The following is a 19210-nucleotide window of genomic DNA, read 5'->3' on the forward strand; positions in this document are numbered from 1 at the left end:
CGTCTGTGTTCTTTAAAGACGGTGTCTGTCGGTGAGAGGGCATTGAGCGTCTGTGTTCTTTAAAGACGGTCCGTCAGTGAGAGGGAATTGAGCGTCTGTGTCCTTTAAAGACGGTCTGTCGGTGAGAGGGCATTGAGCGTCTGTGTCCTTTAAAGACGGTCCATCAGTGAGAGGGAATTGAGCGTCTGTGTTCTTTAAAGACGCTGTCTGTCGGTGAGAGGGCATTGAGCGTCTGTGTCCTTTAAAGACGGTGTCTGTCGGTGAGAGGGCATTGAGCGTCTGTGTTCTTTAAAGACGGTCCGTCAGTGAGAGGGAATTGAGCGTCTGTGTCCTTTAAAGACGGTCTGTCGGTGAGAGGGCATTGAGCGTCTGTGTCCTTTAAAGACGGTCCGTCAGTGAGAGGGAATTGAGCGTCTGTGTTCTTTAAAGACGCTGTCTGTCGGTGAGAAGGCATTGAGCGTCTGTGTCTGTTTGTGTCTCTCTCACCTCCCAAGCCTGAGAATTTGCTCCTAGCCAGTAAGCTGAAGGGCGCTGCGGTGAAGCTGGCAGATTTCGGCCTGGCCATCGAGGTGCAGGGAGAGCAGCAGGCGTGGTTCGGTGAGTAGAAGGGATTTTTTATTCTTTTTTATTATTGTTTTTATTTAGACGGACACGCCAACATTATCGGAAATGCGCTTACCGTCTTCTCCAGAGTCAGACAATAATAATAATAATAATAACTGTATTTGTATAGCACCTTTCATACAATAATTGCAGCTTAAAAGAGCTTCACAGTAGAAAAAAGAGAGGCACAAAATGAGCACATAAAGTGCAGACATATAAAATCACAGTTTTTCCACATTAGGATCTAGCATCCCATTAGGCCACTTTGTTTATGGTTTGATTCTATGGCATAAAATTACATCACAGTAAGGCAAATCAGTTTTAAAAAGACATAAAAAACATATAAAACTATCATAAAAAGATAGCAGCAAAGACAAGAAGATAATACAATTTCCTCTCTGTGTTTTCAGTAGAAAGCTATCCGACTGCAAGCTAGCCTAGTTTATCCACTTCCATTCCAAATGATTTTGTTTTAAAAATGACATAAAAAAACATGTAAAACGAGCATAAAAAGATAGCAGCAAAGTAAGGCAAATCACAGTTTTTCATATTAGGATCTAACATCCCAATAGGCTGAGGATGAGGGTCAGTGCTCTGTATCCATATACTTAAAGAGGACCCAGAATCGACAAGGATAAAGTATCATCGGTCCATCCTCACAAATAATCACTCGCGAACTATACAATTTCATCATCTTTGCTTTAAACCACCTGCATGCAGGACTAAGTGTGCTATTGCTACAGGCTCATATGTCAAACCTTCACTCCCATTAGCTCAATTCCTCCGTCTCATCATTAACCCCCGCGGGGAATAGAGAAGTAATTATCCTAATCCACAGAGTCTGGCGGAATGTCTCCTATGGCACCGGGATCCAGTTCACTCTGTGCTTTCCCGCTACTGCACTCTGCCTCTGAGCTGAAAGGCATGCTGGGACTTTGAGTCTTTCTGAAGAAGTAGGCTGCATTGTGCCGGCAGCCAAAAACCGAGCTTCATACTTCTTCTTAGAGGGAGGACTTTTTTAATCTGGAGCTTGTTAAACTTGGATTAAAAGTTAGCTTTATAAGACCTCTAATCCTTAGCTACTGTCAAATGTTTGCTTTGCTTTTGCAAAAGACAGGCATTTTAATCTGTTCAGATTCCGATTCCTTTATTGTCACGTCATTCAGTACCTTACAGCAAGAACGAGTGCAATTCAATTTGTTGTGGTTCCTCGACCATAGCAGCTTCCAATAATATAAATACAATACAATTAGCATAGAATAAGAATAAAATAAGATAAAATAGGACTAAAATAAACATGACTATTTACAGTTCTAAAAAGTGTGCAGTGCAGATAACAGGATGTAGATATGATACTATATACAATTTAAATAACAAAATGTACAGTTCCAAACAATATGTTGTGTGACTGTGTGTGTGTTCATTCCAGGCTTTGCAGGGACTCCAGGCTACCTGTCTCCAGAGGTGTTGAGGAAAGACCCCTATGGCAGACCAGTGGACATGTGGGCCTGCGGTAAGACTCTGCCTTACGTAGCAACCCCCCCCCCCCCCCCCCCCCCCCCCTGCAGGGAAGGAAGATAAGCAAGGGGCTGGGAGGAAAAATTACCCTGAAAGCCCGGAGGAAGCCCCAGTAATTCATAGACATCTCAAATAACAGGCTAAACGCCTGTTTTTAACAGGTGATTATCATTAAATGACAACCATGACTAATGAGCTGTGGCATTATGCCATATTGGTTGTCATGACAACATCATGAGATTACCATGAACTGCTCCTAAAATTAAATGTATGTATTGTTTGTTTGTTTATGTATTTATTAAGAATATAGCATCACAATTCTCACATTGTTAGCTGCAACCAGCAACTTCTATAAATGTCTGCCTAAAAGATCTTGGAACGCATGTGACTCAGGCTAAGGAAGTCAATTTACACCACTGCATTATGGGATGTCCTAGGGCCACGGCGGGCACCTGGCTGCCAGGGTCACTGAGCAGGGAGCAAGCCCCGCTAATCGCTTATGCTACTGTTTCATTCACTGAGATTAGTTTTTTCACGTAAGAGCACCCACTCCAAACAATTGACCACTAGGGGTTAAAGGAGCACTGTTGCAGGGTTCTATTCAAACTCCACAGGTGATAGAATAAAGTATCTATCTATCTATCTATCTATCTGTCTGTCTGTCTGTCTGTCTGTCTGTCTGTCTGTCTGTCTGTCTGTCTGTCTGTCTGTCTGTCTGTCTCTGTCTGTCTGTCTCTGTCTGTCTGTCTGTCTGTCTGTCTGTCTGTCTGTCTGTCTGTCTGTCTGTCTGTCTGTCTGTCTGTCTGTCTGTCTGAAAAGGTGAACAAAATAAATACTCTATATATCACTATTTTTATAGACATGTTTCTTAATCCTAAACAAATTATTTGTAACGATAATAAGAAACAAATTTACGGCGTTCAGGTGACCATGAACCTGCGCGAAAACATCCTATTTGACATAGGAAAAAGTTCCGCCTGTGTTTTGCCAAACGTCAGTATAGGGAAGTGCAGGGGCGAATAAGTTGTGGATAATAGTGCGTGGATATAATAATAATAATATATATATATAATAATAATATAAAGTAAACGTATGTATGACTGTATACATGTAAATAGAACTCCTAAGTGTCCACCCTTGGTCACACTACTGACCCAGTAAAGGAGAGAGGGATAATAGCAAGGTTTATCAAGTACTTTGGGGAATGTTTGGTGTGTGTGTGTGCTTGTGCGTGTTTCCTTACACAAGGAAGTACAAGCGGATACCGCCCCAGTTCCAGTCTGTGTCTGATCATGTCCGCCTTCAAATAAATCATATTCCTGGAATTGGCTTATGTAAGGAGGAGCGCACTGTGTGTCTTAGGAAATAGGTCTCCAAAGGGCCACACACCCCATAAATATCATTAATTTGACATAACTCATGATGATGATTTAAGACTAGGGGGGGGAACTTTCATGGAGCAGCTGAGATACTAGGGCAAACGCCTGCCTTTTTCTTTCTCTCATTTGATGCGCTAACTTAAAAAATATGATTACTGATATTTCCATGGGTCCAAACGAAGAAACGGGGCAGTCCTACAGGGGACGCAGTCCTACAGGTCCTAAAGGTAGTTATGACAGCAGTCCTACAGGTCCTAAAGGTAGTTTTGACAGCAGTCCTACAGGTCCTAAAGGTAGTTATGAAGGCAGTCCTACAGGTCCTAAAGGTAGTTATGACAGCAGTCCTACAGGTCCTAAAGGTAGTTTTGAAGGCAGTCCTACAGGTCCTAAATGTAGTTATGACAGCAGTCCTACAGGTCCTAAAGGTAGTTTTGAAGGCAGTCCTACAGGTCCTAAAGGTAGTTTTGACAGCAGTCCTACAGGTCCTAAAGGTAGTTTTGACAGCAGTCCTACAGGTCCTAAAGGTAGTTTTGACAGCAGTCCTACAGGTCCTAAAGGTAGTTTTGAAGGCAGTCCTACAGGTCCTAAAGGTAGTTTTGAAGGCAGTCCTACAGGTCCTAAAGGTAGTTATGACAGCAGTCCTACAGGTCCTAAAGGTAGTTTTGAAGGCAGTCCTACAGGTCCTAAAGGTAGTTTTGACAGCAGTCCTACAGGTCCTAAAGGTAGTTTTGAAGGCAGTCCTACAGGTCCTAAAGGTAGTTTTGAAGGCAGTCCTACAGGTCCTAAAGGTAGTTTTGAAGGCAGTCCTACAGGTCCTAAAGGTAGTTTTGACAGCAGTCCTACAGGTCCTAAAGGTAGTTTTGAAGGCAGTCCTACAGGTCCTAAAGGTAGTTTTGGCAGCAGTCCTACAGGTCCTAAAGGTAGTTTTGACAGCAGTCCTACAGGTCCTAAATGTAGTTTTGACAGCAGTCCTACAGGTCCTAAAGGTAGTTTTGACAGCAGTCCTACAGGTCCTAAAGGTAGTTTTGAAGGCAGTCCTACAGGTCCTAAGGTAGTTTTGACAGCAGTCCTACAGGTCCTAAAGGTAGTTTTGAAGGCAGTCCTACAGATCCTAAAGGTAGTTTTGAAGGCAGTCCTACAGGTCCTAAAGGTAGTTATGACAGCAGTCCTACAGGTCCTAAAGGTAGTTTTGAAGGCAGTCCTACAGGTCCTAAAGGTAGTTTTGACAGCAGTCCTACAGGTCCTAAAGGTAGTTATGACAGCAGTCCTACAGGTCCTAAAGGTAGTTTTGAAGGCAGTCCTACAGGTCCTAAAGGTAGTTTTGACAGCAGTCCTACAGGTCCTAAAGGTAGTTTTGACAGCAGTCCTACAGGTCCTAAAGGTAGTTTTGAAGGCAGTCCTACAGGTCCTAAAGGTAGTTTTGAAGGCAGTCCTACAGGTCCTAAAGGTAGTTTTGAAGGCAGTCCTACAGGTCCTAAAGGTAGTTTTGACAGCAGTCCTACAGGTCCTAAAGGTAGTTTTGAAGGCAGTCCTACAGGTCCTAAAGGTAGTTTTGGCAGCAGTCCTACAGGTCCTAAAGGTAGTTTTGACAGCAGTCCTACAGGTCCTAAATGTAGTTTTGACAGCAGTCCTACAGGTCCTAAAGGTAGTTTTGACAGCAGTCCTACAGGTCCTAAAGGTAGTTTTGAAGGCAGTCCTACAGGTCCTAAAGGTAGTTTTGACAGCAGTCCTACAGGTCCTAAAGGTAGTTTTGACAGCAGTCCTACAGGTCCTAAAGGTAGTTTTGAAGGCAGTCCTACAGGTCCTAAGGTAGTTTTGACAGCAGTCCTACAGGTCCTAAAGGTAGTTTTGAAGGCAGTCCTACAGATCCTAAAGGTAGTTTTGAAGGCAGTCCTACAGGTCCTAAAGGTAGTTATGACAGCAGTCCTACAGGTCCTAAAGGTAGTTTTGAAGGCAGTCCTACAGGTCCTAAAGGTAGTTTTGACAGCAGTCCTACAGGTCCTAAAGGTAGTTATGACAGCAGTCCTACAGGTCCTAAAGGTAGTTTTGACAGCAGTCCTACAGGTCCTAAAGGTAGTTTTGACAGCAGTCCTACAGGTCCTAAAGGTAGTTATGAAGGCAGTCCTACAGGTCCTAAAGGTAGTTTTGACAGCAGTCCTACAGGTCCTAGAGGTAGTTTTGAAGGCAGTCCTACAGGTCCTAAAGGTAGTTTTGAAGGCAGTCCTACAGGTCCTAAAGGTAGTTTTGAAGGCAGTCCTACAGGTCCTAAAGGTAGTTTTGAAGGCAGTCCTACAGGTCCTAAAGGTAGTTTTGAAGGCAGTCCTACAGGTCCTAAAGGTAGTTTTGACAGCAGTCCTACAGGTCCTAAAGGTAGTTTTGAAGGCAGTCCTACAGGTCCTAAAGGTAGTTTTGACAGCAGTCCTACAGGTCCTAAAGGTAGTTTTGAAGGCAGTCCTACAGGTCCTAAAGGTAGTTTTGATGGCAGTCCTACAGGTCCTAAAGGTAGTTTTGAAGGCAGTCCTACAGGTCCTAAAGGTAGTTTTGAAGGCAGTCCTACAGGTCCTAAAGGTAGTTTTGAAGGCAGTCCTACAGGTCCGAAAGGTAGTTTTGACAGCAGTCCTACAGGTCCTAAAGGTAGTTTTGAAGGCAGTCCTACAGGTCCTAAAGGTAGTTTTGACAGCAGTCCTACAGGTCCTAAAGGTAGTTTTGACAGCAGTCCTACAGGTCCTAAAGGTAGTTTTGACAGCAGTCCTACAGGTCCTAAAGGTAGTTTTGGCAGCAGTCCTACAGGTCCTAAAGGTAGTTTTGAAGGCAGTCCTACAGGTCCTAAAGGTAGTTATGACAGCAGTCCTACAGGTCCTAAAGGTAGTTTTGAAGGCAGTCCTACAGGTCCTAAAGGTGGTTTTGACAGCAGTCCTACAGGTCCTAAAGGTAGTTATGACAGCAGTCCTACAGGTCCTAAAGGTAGTTTTGAAGGCAGTCCTACAGGTCCTAAAGGTAGTTTTGAAGGCAGTCCTACAGGTCCTAAAGGTAGTTTTGACAGCAGTCCTACAGGTCCTAAAGGTAGTTTTGAAGGCAGTCCTACAGGTCCTAAAGGTAGTTTTGATGGCAGTCCTACAGGTCCTAAAGGTAGTTTTGAAGGCAGTCCTACAGGTCCTAAAGGTAGTTTTGAAGGCAGTCCTACAGGTCCTAAAGGTAGTTTTGACAGCAGTCCTACAGGTCCTAAAGGTAGTTTTGAAGGCAGTCCTACAGGTCCTAAAGGTAGTTTTGAAGGCAGTCCTACAGGTCCTAAAGGTAGTTTTGACAGCAGTCCTACAGGTCCTAAAGGTAGTTTTGACAGCAGTCCTACAGGTCCTAAAGGTAGTTTTGAAGGCAGTCCTACAGGTCCTAAAGGTAGTTTTGACAGCAGTCCTACAGGTCCTAAAGGTAGTTTTGACAGCAGTCCTACAGGTCCTAAAGGTAGTTTTGACAGCAGTCCTACAGGTCCTAAAGGTAGTTTTGACAGCAGTCCTACAGGTCCTAAAGGTAGTTTTGACAGCAGTCCTACAGGTCCTAAAGGTAGTTTTGACAGCAGTCCTACAGGTCCTAAAGGTAGTTTTGAAGGCAGTCCTACAGGTCCTAAAGGTAGTTTTGAAGGCAGTCCTACAGGTCCTAAAGGTAGTTTTGAAGGCAGTCCTACAGATCCTAAAGGTAGTTTTGAAGGCAGTCCTACAGGTCCTAAAGGTAGTTTTGAAGGCAGTCCTACAGATCCTAAAGGTAGTTTTGAAGGCAGTCCTACAGGTCCTAAAGGTAGTTATGACAGCAGGTTACAGGTCCTAAAGGTAGTTTTGAAGGCAGTCCTACAGGTCCTAAAGGTAGTTTTGACAGCAGTCCTACAGGTCCTAAAGGTAGTTTTGACAGCAGTCCTACAGGTCCTAAAGGTAGTTTTGAAGGCAGTCCTACAGGTCCTAAAGGTAGTTTTGAAGGCAGTCCTACAGATCCTAAAGGTAGTTATGACAGCAGTCGGTGGAATGAACTACCCATCCCAGTTAGGACAGCCGAATCCCGTCCAATCTTTCGCCGTCGACTAAAGACTCACTTCTTCAACCATTATCTGAAATGATCAATAAAAAATTAAAATTAAAAAAAAATCTAACCCTGACTAACCTTACTGTCATGCACTTGTCCTAATAAACTAACCTACACTGTAACACGCAACACTTTGATGAACATTGTTACTCAGCTGATAGAGTTGTACCCTTCTTGCTGTCTAGGTAGTTTTGAAGGCAGTCCTACAGATCCTAAAGGTAGTTTTGAAGGCAGTCCTACAGGTCCTAAAGGTAGTTATGACAGCAGTCCTACAGATCCTAAAGGTAGTTTTGAAGGCAGTCCTACAGGTCCTAAAGGTAGTTTTGAAGGCAGTCCTACAGGTCCTAAAGGTAGTTTTGGCAGCAGTCCTACAGGTCCTAAAGGTAGTTTTGACAGCAGTCCTACAGGTCCTAAAGGTAGTTTTGAAGGCAGTCCTACAGGTCCTAAAGGTAGTTTTGACAGCAGTCCTACAGGTCCTAAAGGTAGTTTTGAAGGCAGTCCTACAGGTCCTAAAGGTAGTTTTGGCAGCAGTCCTACAGGTCCTAAAGGTAGTTTTGACAGCAGTCCTACAGGTCCTAAAGGTAGTTTTGAAGGCAGTCCTACAGGTCCTAAAGGTAGTTTTGACAGCAGTCCTACAGGTCCTAAAGGTAGTTTTGAAGGCAGTCCTACAGGTCCTAAAGGTAGTTTTGAAGGCAGTCCTACAGGTCCTAAAGGTAGTTTTGACAGCAGTCCTACAGGTCCTAAAGGTAGTTTTGACAGCAGTCCTACAGGTCCTAAAGGTAGTTATGACAGCAGTCCTACAGGTCCTAAAGGTAGTTATGACAGCAGTCCTACAGGTCCTAAAGGTAGTTTTGAAGGCAGTCCTACATTTGTATGCCCAGTGTCAGACATATTGTGTCGGTTACTATGCTTGAGTAGATTGTAATGAACCAAAGGAGAATATCAATTATTACGGATGTCCCAATCACGTTTTTTTGCTCTAGATCCGATCCCGATCATGTGATTTTGAGTATCTACCGATACCGATACCGATATTATTTTTTACTTTTTTTTTTTTATTCAACAAACATTACCATGTCACGTCTTAAACTCATACTGAGGCCTTAGTTTTGGTTTTAAATTGCATATCATCATTCATTTATTTATTGTCACACAGAGCAGAAGAATTTTGCCAAAACAAACCAATAGTAACCAGCTGCAGAACAGCAGACCAGCCACACTCTCAGACCCAAACGCATTTCCTTTGATTTAATTATACATCAAATGATTTATGAAGTTAACTTTTCACCTGGATAACGTCAACATTCAGGGTGAATGTAATGTGAGAAATTGGGATTAAAAAATAAAAATAAAAAATTTAATTTGGGTCTCAGAGTGTGGCTGGTCTGCCGTTCTGCAGCTGGATACTATTGGTTTGTTTTGGCTAAATTCTTCTGCTCTGTATGACAATAAATAAATGAATGATGATATGCAATTTAAAACCAAAAGTAAGGCCTCAGTATGAGTTTAAGACGTGAACATGGTCATGTTTGTTGAATAAAAAAAAAAGTAAAAAAAAAGAAAATGTCGATCCCGATCTTCGGAAAATCACGTGATCGGATCGGGACATCCCTATCAATTATTATTACTAGTCGCACCTTCTTGAGATCAAGTGTACTAAAAAGCGAAGCAAATGAACAAAGGGCAGATAATTTACAGTTTTTTTTTTTTAGATACAGTACTGTAATTTTGCCAACACCGATTTCAGTTTATGACATCACGCAAGATTAGAGAACTGAACATTTTAATGATGACGACATCACCATGGTGGCTGGCCATTTGAAGCTACAGTTTACATCTGTTATCTAAGAGAGAATTACGAGGTGACATTCCAACTAGTTGAACGAGTGGAAGTCCCATACGGAGCGCTCTGTGTGTACCGGCGATGCGTAAAATGTCACGACCCGAATAAACCGAGCAGACGCTGCCTTCCTAGAGAGCATCAAAGGGAACCCCCGGTACTTCAAAAGAGACTGCGGTGAAGCACGGTCACGGTGTTTACTAGTCAGGAGGTACACTGCTGCTGGAAACCCTCCCCGCGTACATTGGCAGAGGTACAGTTCTCAATAGCCACTCCATGTATAATTTAGCCGTGTCTCAGCTAAATCTCATTACAACAACACTTAGGGTTACAGCGCGCGTTGTGATCGGACAAGAGCCAATCCCGCCAGCGCTTGCGACCGCAGTGTAGGAAGAACCGGCGCTTTACGTCGCTTAGCAACATGGAACTACTTGTTGTTGGCGGAGGACCGACGTACACTAAAGCACTGGTCTTTGTCACTGGTCTTGTAACTTACAGTACTTGAGGTCATGGAAGATAGTCGGTACTTCATTGGCTGTTGTGTTGCCGTCATAGGAACACTAATACAGCACTCCCTCTCGTAAATTAACTTCTATGTGTATTACATTGTGTAACAGAGTTCTCCCACTGTGCAGTTTATCCTCTCCTCAGATAATTGATGAGTCATAATGGGAACCTCTCTGTGTGTATCGTGTATGTGTGCCTGTGTGTTTCTATACACAAACGTGTGTGTGTGTGTGTTCTGCTCTGCAATTGGGTCCAGTTGGAACAGAGGCCTCCAACCTCTTGAATTAATCACTGCTGTTGCTCATTACACACCCATTATGGGCCTGGCCACCTGGGCTTTAGATGTCAGGACACACACGCACGCACGCACGCACACACACACACACACACACACACACTCGCTCTCTCCACCCTCACCCCGACCTGTTGGACAATAGGCTGTGTTTGTCGTCAGATAGAGGACCTTTCATCTCTCCCAGGCAGCCTGCCACCTAATCACCACGCAGCCTTAGGAACCCAGAGGTGGAGCGTTTGGCTTGCGTCTGTCGCCACGGAGACGAGGTTAGCCTCGAGCGTGGCAGTAGGGCCGGGCAATATGGTCATGTGGGTCAATTTGTTTGCTCCTCGAATCAGGACAAAAAGGGTATAGAATATTAGACACGGGACAATGAGTTCAACAATATGTCTTGTATTTTATTGAAATGATCAGAATTAGAATGACATCATATTTACGTACAGTCGGGTGGTCCGTGGAACACTTGAACAGACATTAATGACATGACAGAAGATATGACGAAAGAATAACCAGGAAGGGGATAGAGAAGTATAGTAGGAAATAAGAGAATAGATGGAGAAAAGAGAGATGAAAGATCCCACCAGAAAGGAGACACCGGAGAGAGAGAGACGCAGCTAAGGCCCTACTAGCCCTCCTTCTTATGCTCTGCTCTGTCCACAGGCGTATGTGGCCGGTGGCCAATCCAACACTGGCCCAGAGATAACCAGGGAAATGTACAGCTGTACAAATGTACAGCTTTGACACAGATACACCACTGAACTAACGGGAGAATGAACTTACATAATGAACTTACATAATGTCATAACTCGTACTCAATATTCTATATTGATAATGATTGTACCTAATAACATTTGATAATCACTTTTAACTTAGATCAATGTCCTCAATAAGGTAAATAATAAGTACAACGTCACTGAATGTTCTCAAGCCTGATGATAATTTCCCACAGTCAAAATACTTATGTTTGACGGTATTTCGTTTTTTCCAGTGCAAAGTACAGTGGGGTTTCACATCTAGACTATATGTCTTTTTCTGTGACACGATTGCCATGGTGCTTTTTCATTAACACATTGACCGCCGGGGGTTGTGCCCATCTTATACCCCTCTCTGCCACCGTTAAAAGCCTATGGAGATGTTTACCTTCTTTGCAGGGCTATAACTTTTTAAATTGTATTGTTATATTGACATTACTATGGCCCATTCAACATCGATTATCTATCGTTCAGGATGTGGGAACGTTATACTTTTTCATTCATACATTGTTGTGTTAATACCTTCGAGAATATAAGTATGTTTTTACTTTCAGAGCCCTTGCTTAACCTTGATTTACCGGTTGAATGCCCACCATCCACTTCAATGTTAGCGTTAAAAACGCCTAAACGCCTTAAATTATGGCTATGTGTCTAATCTGCCCGTCGCTTATCAATGACTCGTTTTCCAATCAACATTGTCGAAGTGGATTGTTTTTTTATCTGTTCATTTTCGTTTTATAGCATTTTGAAAAGCCCTCATTTTCAAGGAAAATATAAAGATTCCATGATAAAAGACGTTTACTGGAATATTCTAGAATACACAAAAACGTTGTCATGTCCGCCTCTACATATCGACTGATCCCAGGTCAGTCTAAGCGACTGACCTGCAGTTACACAGGGATAGACGATAGGGGGCGCTTTTTCCATTCTGAGCTGCTGGAGGAGCTGCTGTACCAACGGGAGACTCGGTTGATGAAATATGAAATCAGATCGCTAATAAACAAATAAAACGATATTTGTCATCGTGGGCACTCAGTGGGGGGCCTAATAAAACGAGATATGTCGTTAATATTTTCTGCTGTAATTCCAAAAACGCTAGTTATAGGCCCAAACGCATATGATAGATTATCGATTGCTGTTTCTTTCCCATACACGCTATATTAAAAAATTCAATGTATATGATCGGTATACATTATGCTTCATCATGCGTGGAGGAAAGCGGGGGGGGGGGGGGGGGGGGGGGGGGGGGCGTTTATAATTCCTTGATCATCAGTAACGGCTTTATTTACTATGGGTGGATATATTGATCAGACTGATTACAAACAAGGAAACGCACAATCGGGCTGAAAATAACGTTAGTGTTCTCTTACCGTGGGCCGATGAGACTGACGGTGAAAGATCCCAATTATTCGACGCCAATCGTCTAGGTCCATTTCCGGTTTGTATGGCGCAATAAACGTCGAAATCATATTGATTATTAAGTTTAGAAAGTGATCCATATGTACTATAGTGTCTGTCAGGAGTCCCGTAGCGAGATGTGACTGCCGGAGGAATTTCCTCGATGCACCGATGACACTTCCGGTTTTCGCCCGACACTTCCGGTTTTCGCCCGACCATCCACCAGGCGGCGGTATTGAGCCGTTGCAGTCCCATCTCAAAAACGCTGTACAGCGATGTTGGCGGTCAACGCATGGCGGGCAATAACGCTGAAAAGCGATTTTGGCGACTAATAGTGTGTGTGTGTGTGTGTGTGTGTGTGGTAGGTGTGATCCTGTACATCCTACTGGTCGGTTACCCACCCTTCTGGGACGAGGACCAACACAGACTGTACCAGCAGATCAAGGCTGGAGCCTATGATGTGAGTTGGAGACACACACATATACTACAGTACACATGCACGTGGGTGTGTAGCATGCTTTCATATATAGTGACAAATGTTCGTACGGTACAATCTTTTTCACCAGATTCTGAAGGTCATTGCAAGCTCTCTCTCCGTGGGTGTCTCTCTCTCCGTCTCTCTTTCTGGCTCTCATTCTATGTCTCTCTCTCTCTCTGTCTGGCTCTCATTCTATGTCTCTCTCTCTCTCTCATCTGGCTCTCATTCTATGTCTCTCTCTCTCTCTCTCTCTCTCTCTCTCTCTCTCTCTCTCTCTCTCTCTCTCTCTCTCTCTCGTCTGGCTCTCGTTCTTTGTATCTCTCTCTCCTCTCTTTCTGGCTCTCATTCTATGTCTCTCTCTCTCTCTGTCTGGCTCTCATTCTATGTCTCTCTCTCTCTCTGTCTGGCTCTCATTCTATGTCTCTCTCTCTCTCTCGTCTGGCTCTCATTCTATGTCTCTCTCTCTCTCTCTCTCTCGTCTGGCTCTCGTTCTTTGTATCTCTCTCTCTCTCTCTCTCTCTCTCTCTCTCTCTCTCTCTCTCTCTCCTCTCGTCTGGCTCTCGTTCTTTGTATCTCTCTCTCTCCTCTCTCTCTCTGTCTGGCTCTTGTTCTTTTTCTCTCTGTCTCTTTCTCCAAACATTCTCTTCAGTAATTTTTCAATATCTATGGAAATGTGTAAAACAGGAACGGAGTCTGCAGTGTCTTCTGTCTGTATATGTCACTGTCTCACTTTCTGCCCCCCCCCCCCCTCTATCTCTCTCACACACAAACACACTCTCTCTATTTCTCTCTCTTTCTCTGATCCAGCAAGGTACTAATAACACACACACGTATATATATATGTGTTTGTGTTATTACCTTGCTGGATCAGACTGAAAGGGAGAGGAGAGGAGAGATATATATATATAGAGAGAGAGAGAGAGAGAGCTAGGAAGAGAGAGAGATATAGAGAGAGGGGGGGGGGTGAGAGGGAGAGACGGCGAGAGAGGGGGGGAGGGGGGGGGGAGAGAGAGAGAGAGAGAGAGAAGAGAGAGAGAGAGACTCAGAGTATCATGTACAAATAGGGGTTAGGCTGGATGACTCTAGGATCAATACAGGCCTAGTATTGTCCAAAGAGCTCCTGAATCAAGTAAAACGTAGGACTTTATAGTGAGAGAAAAGGGGCCGTGCCCGGGTCAGCGATAGGGTAGATTGGGTTGGGGGAGTGAAGGAGGGAGGAGGGGTGAGTTAGGAGGAGGAGGAGGGGGTAGACATACTCCCCCAGAGATATCAACGAGGGAGTGGTAAAACATCCAGGACAGCCAGGTATATTGGCACCAGCACAACTTGGCACCTTGTAAATCCAATATATTCATCAGCCCAAGGCTGTTGTGGGAGTTGGTCGGTCTTGCCTGCCACCTCTTTGTCATCTCCTTATGAAGTGTGTGGGTGAATGGCAGGGTCTGACTCATTTATTTAAAGGAAAGTCCTGCTGGTGGTATCTATCACAGTGACTAACGAGGACTTCTTATCTATCACAGTGACTAACAAGGACTTATTGTCTATCACAGTGACTAACAATGACTTATTGTTTATCACAGTGACTAACAAGGTCTTATTGTCTATCACAGTGACTAACAAGGACTTCTTATCTATCACAGTGACTAACGAGGTCTTATTGTCTATCACAGTGACTAACAAGGACATCTTATCTATCACAGTGACTAACGAGGACTTATTGTCTATCACATTGACTAATGAGGACTCATCTATCACAGTGACTAATGAGGACTCATCTATCACAGTGACTAACAAGGACTTATTGTCCTTGTATTATTATAATTATTCGCCTGTGCTATGCTCAATCCATCTATCATCCATATAGCAACACTCTATTATCACCGACATCCAGTTGGGGGATCACCTTTGAGCAGCCCATCAGAGGTTTCTCTCCTCCACTTCCTCTGTGGTGCTTTTTTCCCCTATTGCTAGGTTTTTTTGTGAGTCATTCCTTATCTTCATTGGGGAAGGTCTGGGAGTGTTAATATCGATTTTTTTTTTTTTTTTTTTTGTGTGTTAAACCCAGAGACAGTGGACAGACTTGTCTTTCTTGCCTGCAACTTAAAGTAATGGCCTTGCTTGTTCAAATGACAATACTGACCAAATTGAGATTTATTTTTCTCTTGTCCATTTATTTGTTTGCTTTCTAATGTAAAATACAGTTTGAAACCGTCTGTACACAGTAGGCTATGTGTGCTAGCAGAGCTAGCCTCCAGTCACGAGTCATGGTGCACATGTGCGGTGGTTTGTCCACCAAAAAAGCGCCAAAAGATAGAAAAGAAACTAGCAGAGCCAGAACTGTTCAACTCCCCTGGAGCCACAGCCAGCAGAGAAGCCTGTTTACTTTCGCTTTCAAACCAGCTGCAGCCTGAGAACTGGAGTGTGAGGGATGTAACACTAAAGATGGCGGCAACGACAAAGAATTGCTGCAAAATAAACATACGTCTGGTGTTTAAAAAAAAAAGTACCGGTATACTTAAAAAATAAAAATACTTACCGGTATAACAATATCAATAATTATCGATATCGCGTGATATTATATTGTTATCGATATCGTTATCGCGATATCATTTTTGGCCATATCGCCCCCAGCCCTATTTCAGAGTAGCTAACGAGGTCTTTTTATCCATCTCAGTGGCTAACGAGGACTTCTTATCTGTCTGTCTTTTTAATTAAAAAAAAAAATGTATCCACTATTTTTCTATTTTTCTCCCATCCCAATTTCGCCTTGCCAATTCTCCCTTCAATTCTCCCCTCCCCTGTCTCGAACGTTGCTAGACTATGCCTCCCACTGGTCGGCTGCAGTGAGGACCAAGCCTTGCATCACGTGTCCCCTCCGGTACACGAGGAGGCAGCTGTCGCATCTTTTCACCTGTACAGCGCGATCTCTCAGTGGCGAGGAGTAACGCGTGGGAGGCTCACGCTGCCCCCGATGCCCCCGATGCTTCCTGATTCTGCTGTACAGGCGCACCAACCGACCTGTAGGAGTCGCTGTCCACAACGTCCAATCCCCACCCACCAGCTTTCCCACCCCTAACACTGCCAATTGTGTTAGTATGAACGACCAGCCAAGCTGGTAGCAACGCAGAGAGCTGGGCTCGAACCCAGCATATCCTGCGTTAGTGGCGAGCGCCTTGCCCACTGCGCCACTTAGCCGCCCCGTATCTGTCTGTCTGTCCATCCGTCCATCTGTCTGTTAATCAATCAATGAATCATTGTGTTTGTAGTTCCCTTCTCCTGAGTGGGACACAGTGACTCCTGAGGCCAAAGACTTGATCAACAAGATGCTGACCATCAACCCTGCCAAGAGGGTCACTGCTACAGATGCTCTCAAACACCCCTGGATCTGTGTACGTCTCTCTCTCACACACACACACACACACACACACACACACACACACACACACACACACACACACACACACACACACACACACACACACACACACACACACACACACACACACACATAGGTATTCTCATTAGTTAATTTAGCTAATTTTGTGTGAGGTGTGACTGGTTATATCACATATACTAGATACCACATAATATACATATCCTACACATGCACACAGACCACACACACACACACACATTTTTAATACAGATACACCGATATCAGTTGTAGTGTTGGATACTGGGCCAATGCCAGGCTAAAATGGTCTACAATCCGATATGAAGAGCTACATGTGACACGTCTCAAAATCCGAGTACCGAGTATCAGATGATGCCTTCATTTCAGTACGCAGCACTGACATATCTCAAGCCCCGCCCTCTTTTCTTGAAGGGGTTAGTGACAGGTCGACCGGTATCTGCGGTAGAAAAGATATTCGCTCAACAGTAGGCCGACACAAATGTCTATGGCACATGCTGGAGTATGACACATATACCCACACATATGAATGAATGAATGAATGAATGAAAGAGTTTTATTTTCGAACAAGTATAATTAAAAACTAAAATATATCTGTTCATTTGACATATACAAAAGATAATAAAAAACAACAAAAAAAATACAACAAAAAGAGAAACAGATAAACAAATCATAGTTTACCCTGTTTGAAAAAAGAAGTAGGAAGAAGTATAGCCTACACCTTTTTTTTAACACCTTTTTAGCTCAAATTATATAATTGTATTCTATTGTTAATTATGTATAAATGCCAATACATTTATATAAATATACATATAAATATATAATGTATATACTAAATAAATACCATATGATATACATAATTTCTTAAATTTTTTATTTATATCTTATACACATACTCCCAATCAACACACTTCCTCTTCCAGATACCCATTTTTTGTACATCTTTTTTAAACTGATTTATGTTTGTACTCTGTTTTAGCTCTTAACTCCAGACTGTTCCACAAGTCCACCCCACAGATTGACATCTACTCATACTTTTCATTTTGGTACCAGTGACTTGTGTCGTCTCTTGTCTCCATAGCAACGCTCCACCGTGGCGTCCATGATGCACAGACAGGAGACCGTGGAGTGCCTGAAGAAGTTCAACGCCAGGAGGAAGCTCAAGGTGAGAGGAAGTGGTGGAAGAGGCGCTCTTCTCCGTGATCCAAAACGTAAACCAACAGGTAGTGTCCTGGATGTACCGGAGGAATAATTCGCTGGTCGATGGTTGATAGTCACAAATGTATTAGGATTAAACACAGGAGATTGGCTTCAGAAGACCAGACCGGAAGTCCTGGCCTATAGGACCCCGGAAGTGACTCAGAGAATAATGTTGTACGTTGATATGTATACATGAGGGGGTGGGGTCAGGTGACCAGGTGGGAAGGAGATGGGAGGATGAGTTATGGGGGCGGGGGTCAAAGGGAGTAGCTGGAGAAAGGTGAAGGAGGGAGGATAATACATGGGGGGCCGGCAGGGGGGAGGTGATTCAGAGGGGGGGGGGGGGGGGGGGAGGACGGAGGGAGGAGGGGTGAGACACAAAGCAATGGACTAGGTCAGGACATGGTAGGTGTTAGGTCGAGACAACGGGGACAGTGTATTGGAGGGGGAAGAGCAGACCGATGCCACCACCGTAGCTTCGCACACCAAAGATATAACAATATGTCAACAGAGGCATGTTTTTTTAGATCTCATGTTACATTCCTCTTTTTACCACCTGTGCATCAGAGGGCTATTGGGCTCAAATCTTCCCATTTAAATAAGATTTTTCAGATATTCAACCAGATCCAAGACGTCCAACCCGACTGAGACCGGGTGACCCTGGAGTGGAGCTCACTCAGTCCTGTCAGCAGCTCACTGTAGTGACAGATTCCAGGTGACGTTGCCAGACCGGTGGTGACAGTTTGACTAGATCTCGGTCAGGCTTCTGAACCGGAGAGTGGACTCTGGGACATGTGATCATTAGCTCCCAGCCTTTACTCGGTGCCCGTTCACACACAGGGAGGAAGGAGTGAGACCGTAGATTTAAAAGTCTCCAAAGTCACCTTCCCTTCACCACACTTCTTGTTCTTTTCGTCCTCTTCAGGGTGCCATCCTGACCACCATGCTCGCCACGCGCAACTTCTCCGGTAAGACCAATCCACCATCTATCTCTATCTCTATCTCTCTCTCTCTATCTATCTATCTTTCTCTCTGTAATTTCTCTCTCTATCTCTCGCTATCTCTCTATATCTCTATCTCTTGCTATCTCTCTCACTATCTCTATCTTTCTCTCTATCTATCTATCTTTCTCTCTCTCTCTGTCCTCTCTCTCTCTCCATCTTTTAATGAAGATTGAATGATGAACCCGCCCTCGTCTGTGCAAAATGTTATTATTTCATCATTTAAATTCAACCTTTTATCTGTAAGTCCTTAGAATGTTTCTCCCACGGTCAGAGGCAGCCGGTAATGTTATCTCTTTTAGCCATTACCGTCCTAACCCACTGATGTTAGCGCAGCATAACTAGCTAGCTAGCTATGCTATGCTAGCTAATATGAATGGTCAATGTTCAAGGCGCTACATGCCAGGGTAGTGGTGTGTATGGTTTAGCCAGGAGGATAGTGGCTAGAGGGCATCCTCTGACCGTGGGAGAACAACACTCTCTCTGAGAAACAAAACCTGAGTGACACGTCTGCCGCTTTTATGAACGACCACCATTCTGTCTTGGACCTTCAGAACTCTCTTCAGTGGCCACTACTGTCACATCATCATTACAATGTTCTAATCTGGCACGGAGGGGGGGGGGGGGGGGGGGGGGGGGGGGCACACAACTATTATGGGATGGGAAATATGTGCATGTGATCGATTTTTTTCGTTCATGCTCAAATCATACCTACGACGATTTCCATGTAACCAGATACGTTTTTTTCATTAGCCATAC

The 19210-nt window shown here is 43.9% G+C and overlaps 1 protein-coding gene across 12 annotated transcripts in view; it reads left to right on the forward strand.

Annotated features, from left to right (window-relative positions):
- The window catches only part of camk2d1 (calcium/calmodulin-dependent protein kinase (CaM kinase) II delta 1), a 240301-nt gene that overhangs the window by 161342 nt on the left and 59749 nt on the right, over positions 1-19210 (forward strand). For all 12 annotated transcript variants that reach the window (XM_084322597.1, XM_084322604.1, XM_084322598.1 and 9 more), the window contains exons 7-12: positions 495-597; positions 2033-2116; positions 12726-12820; positions 16105-16227; positions 17332-17415; positions 18376-18418. In XM_084322597.1, coding sequence (XP_084178723.1) covers positions 495-597; positions 2033-2116; positions 12726-12820; positions 16105-16227; positions 17332-17415; positions 18376-18418 — 532 coding nt within the window. The remainder of the gene's footprint in view (positions 1-494; positions 598-2032; positions 2117-12725; positions 12821-16104; positions 16228-17331; positions 17416-18375; positions 18419-19210) is intronic.

Source organism: Notolepis coatsorum, assembly GCF_963971535.1.
Source record: "Notolepis coatsorum genome assembly, chromosome: 1".
In the NCBI taxonomy this organism is placed as follows: domain Eukaryota; kingdom Metazoa; phylum Chordata; class Actinopteri; order Aulopiformes; family Paralepididae; genus Notolepis; species Notolepis coatsorum.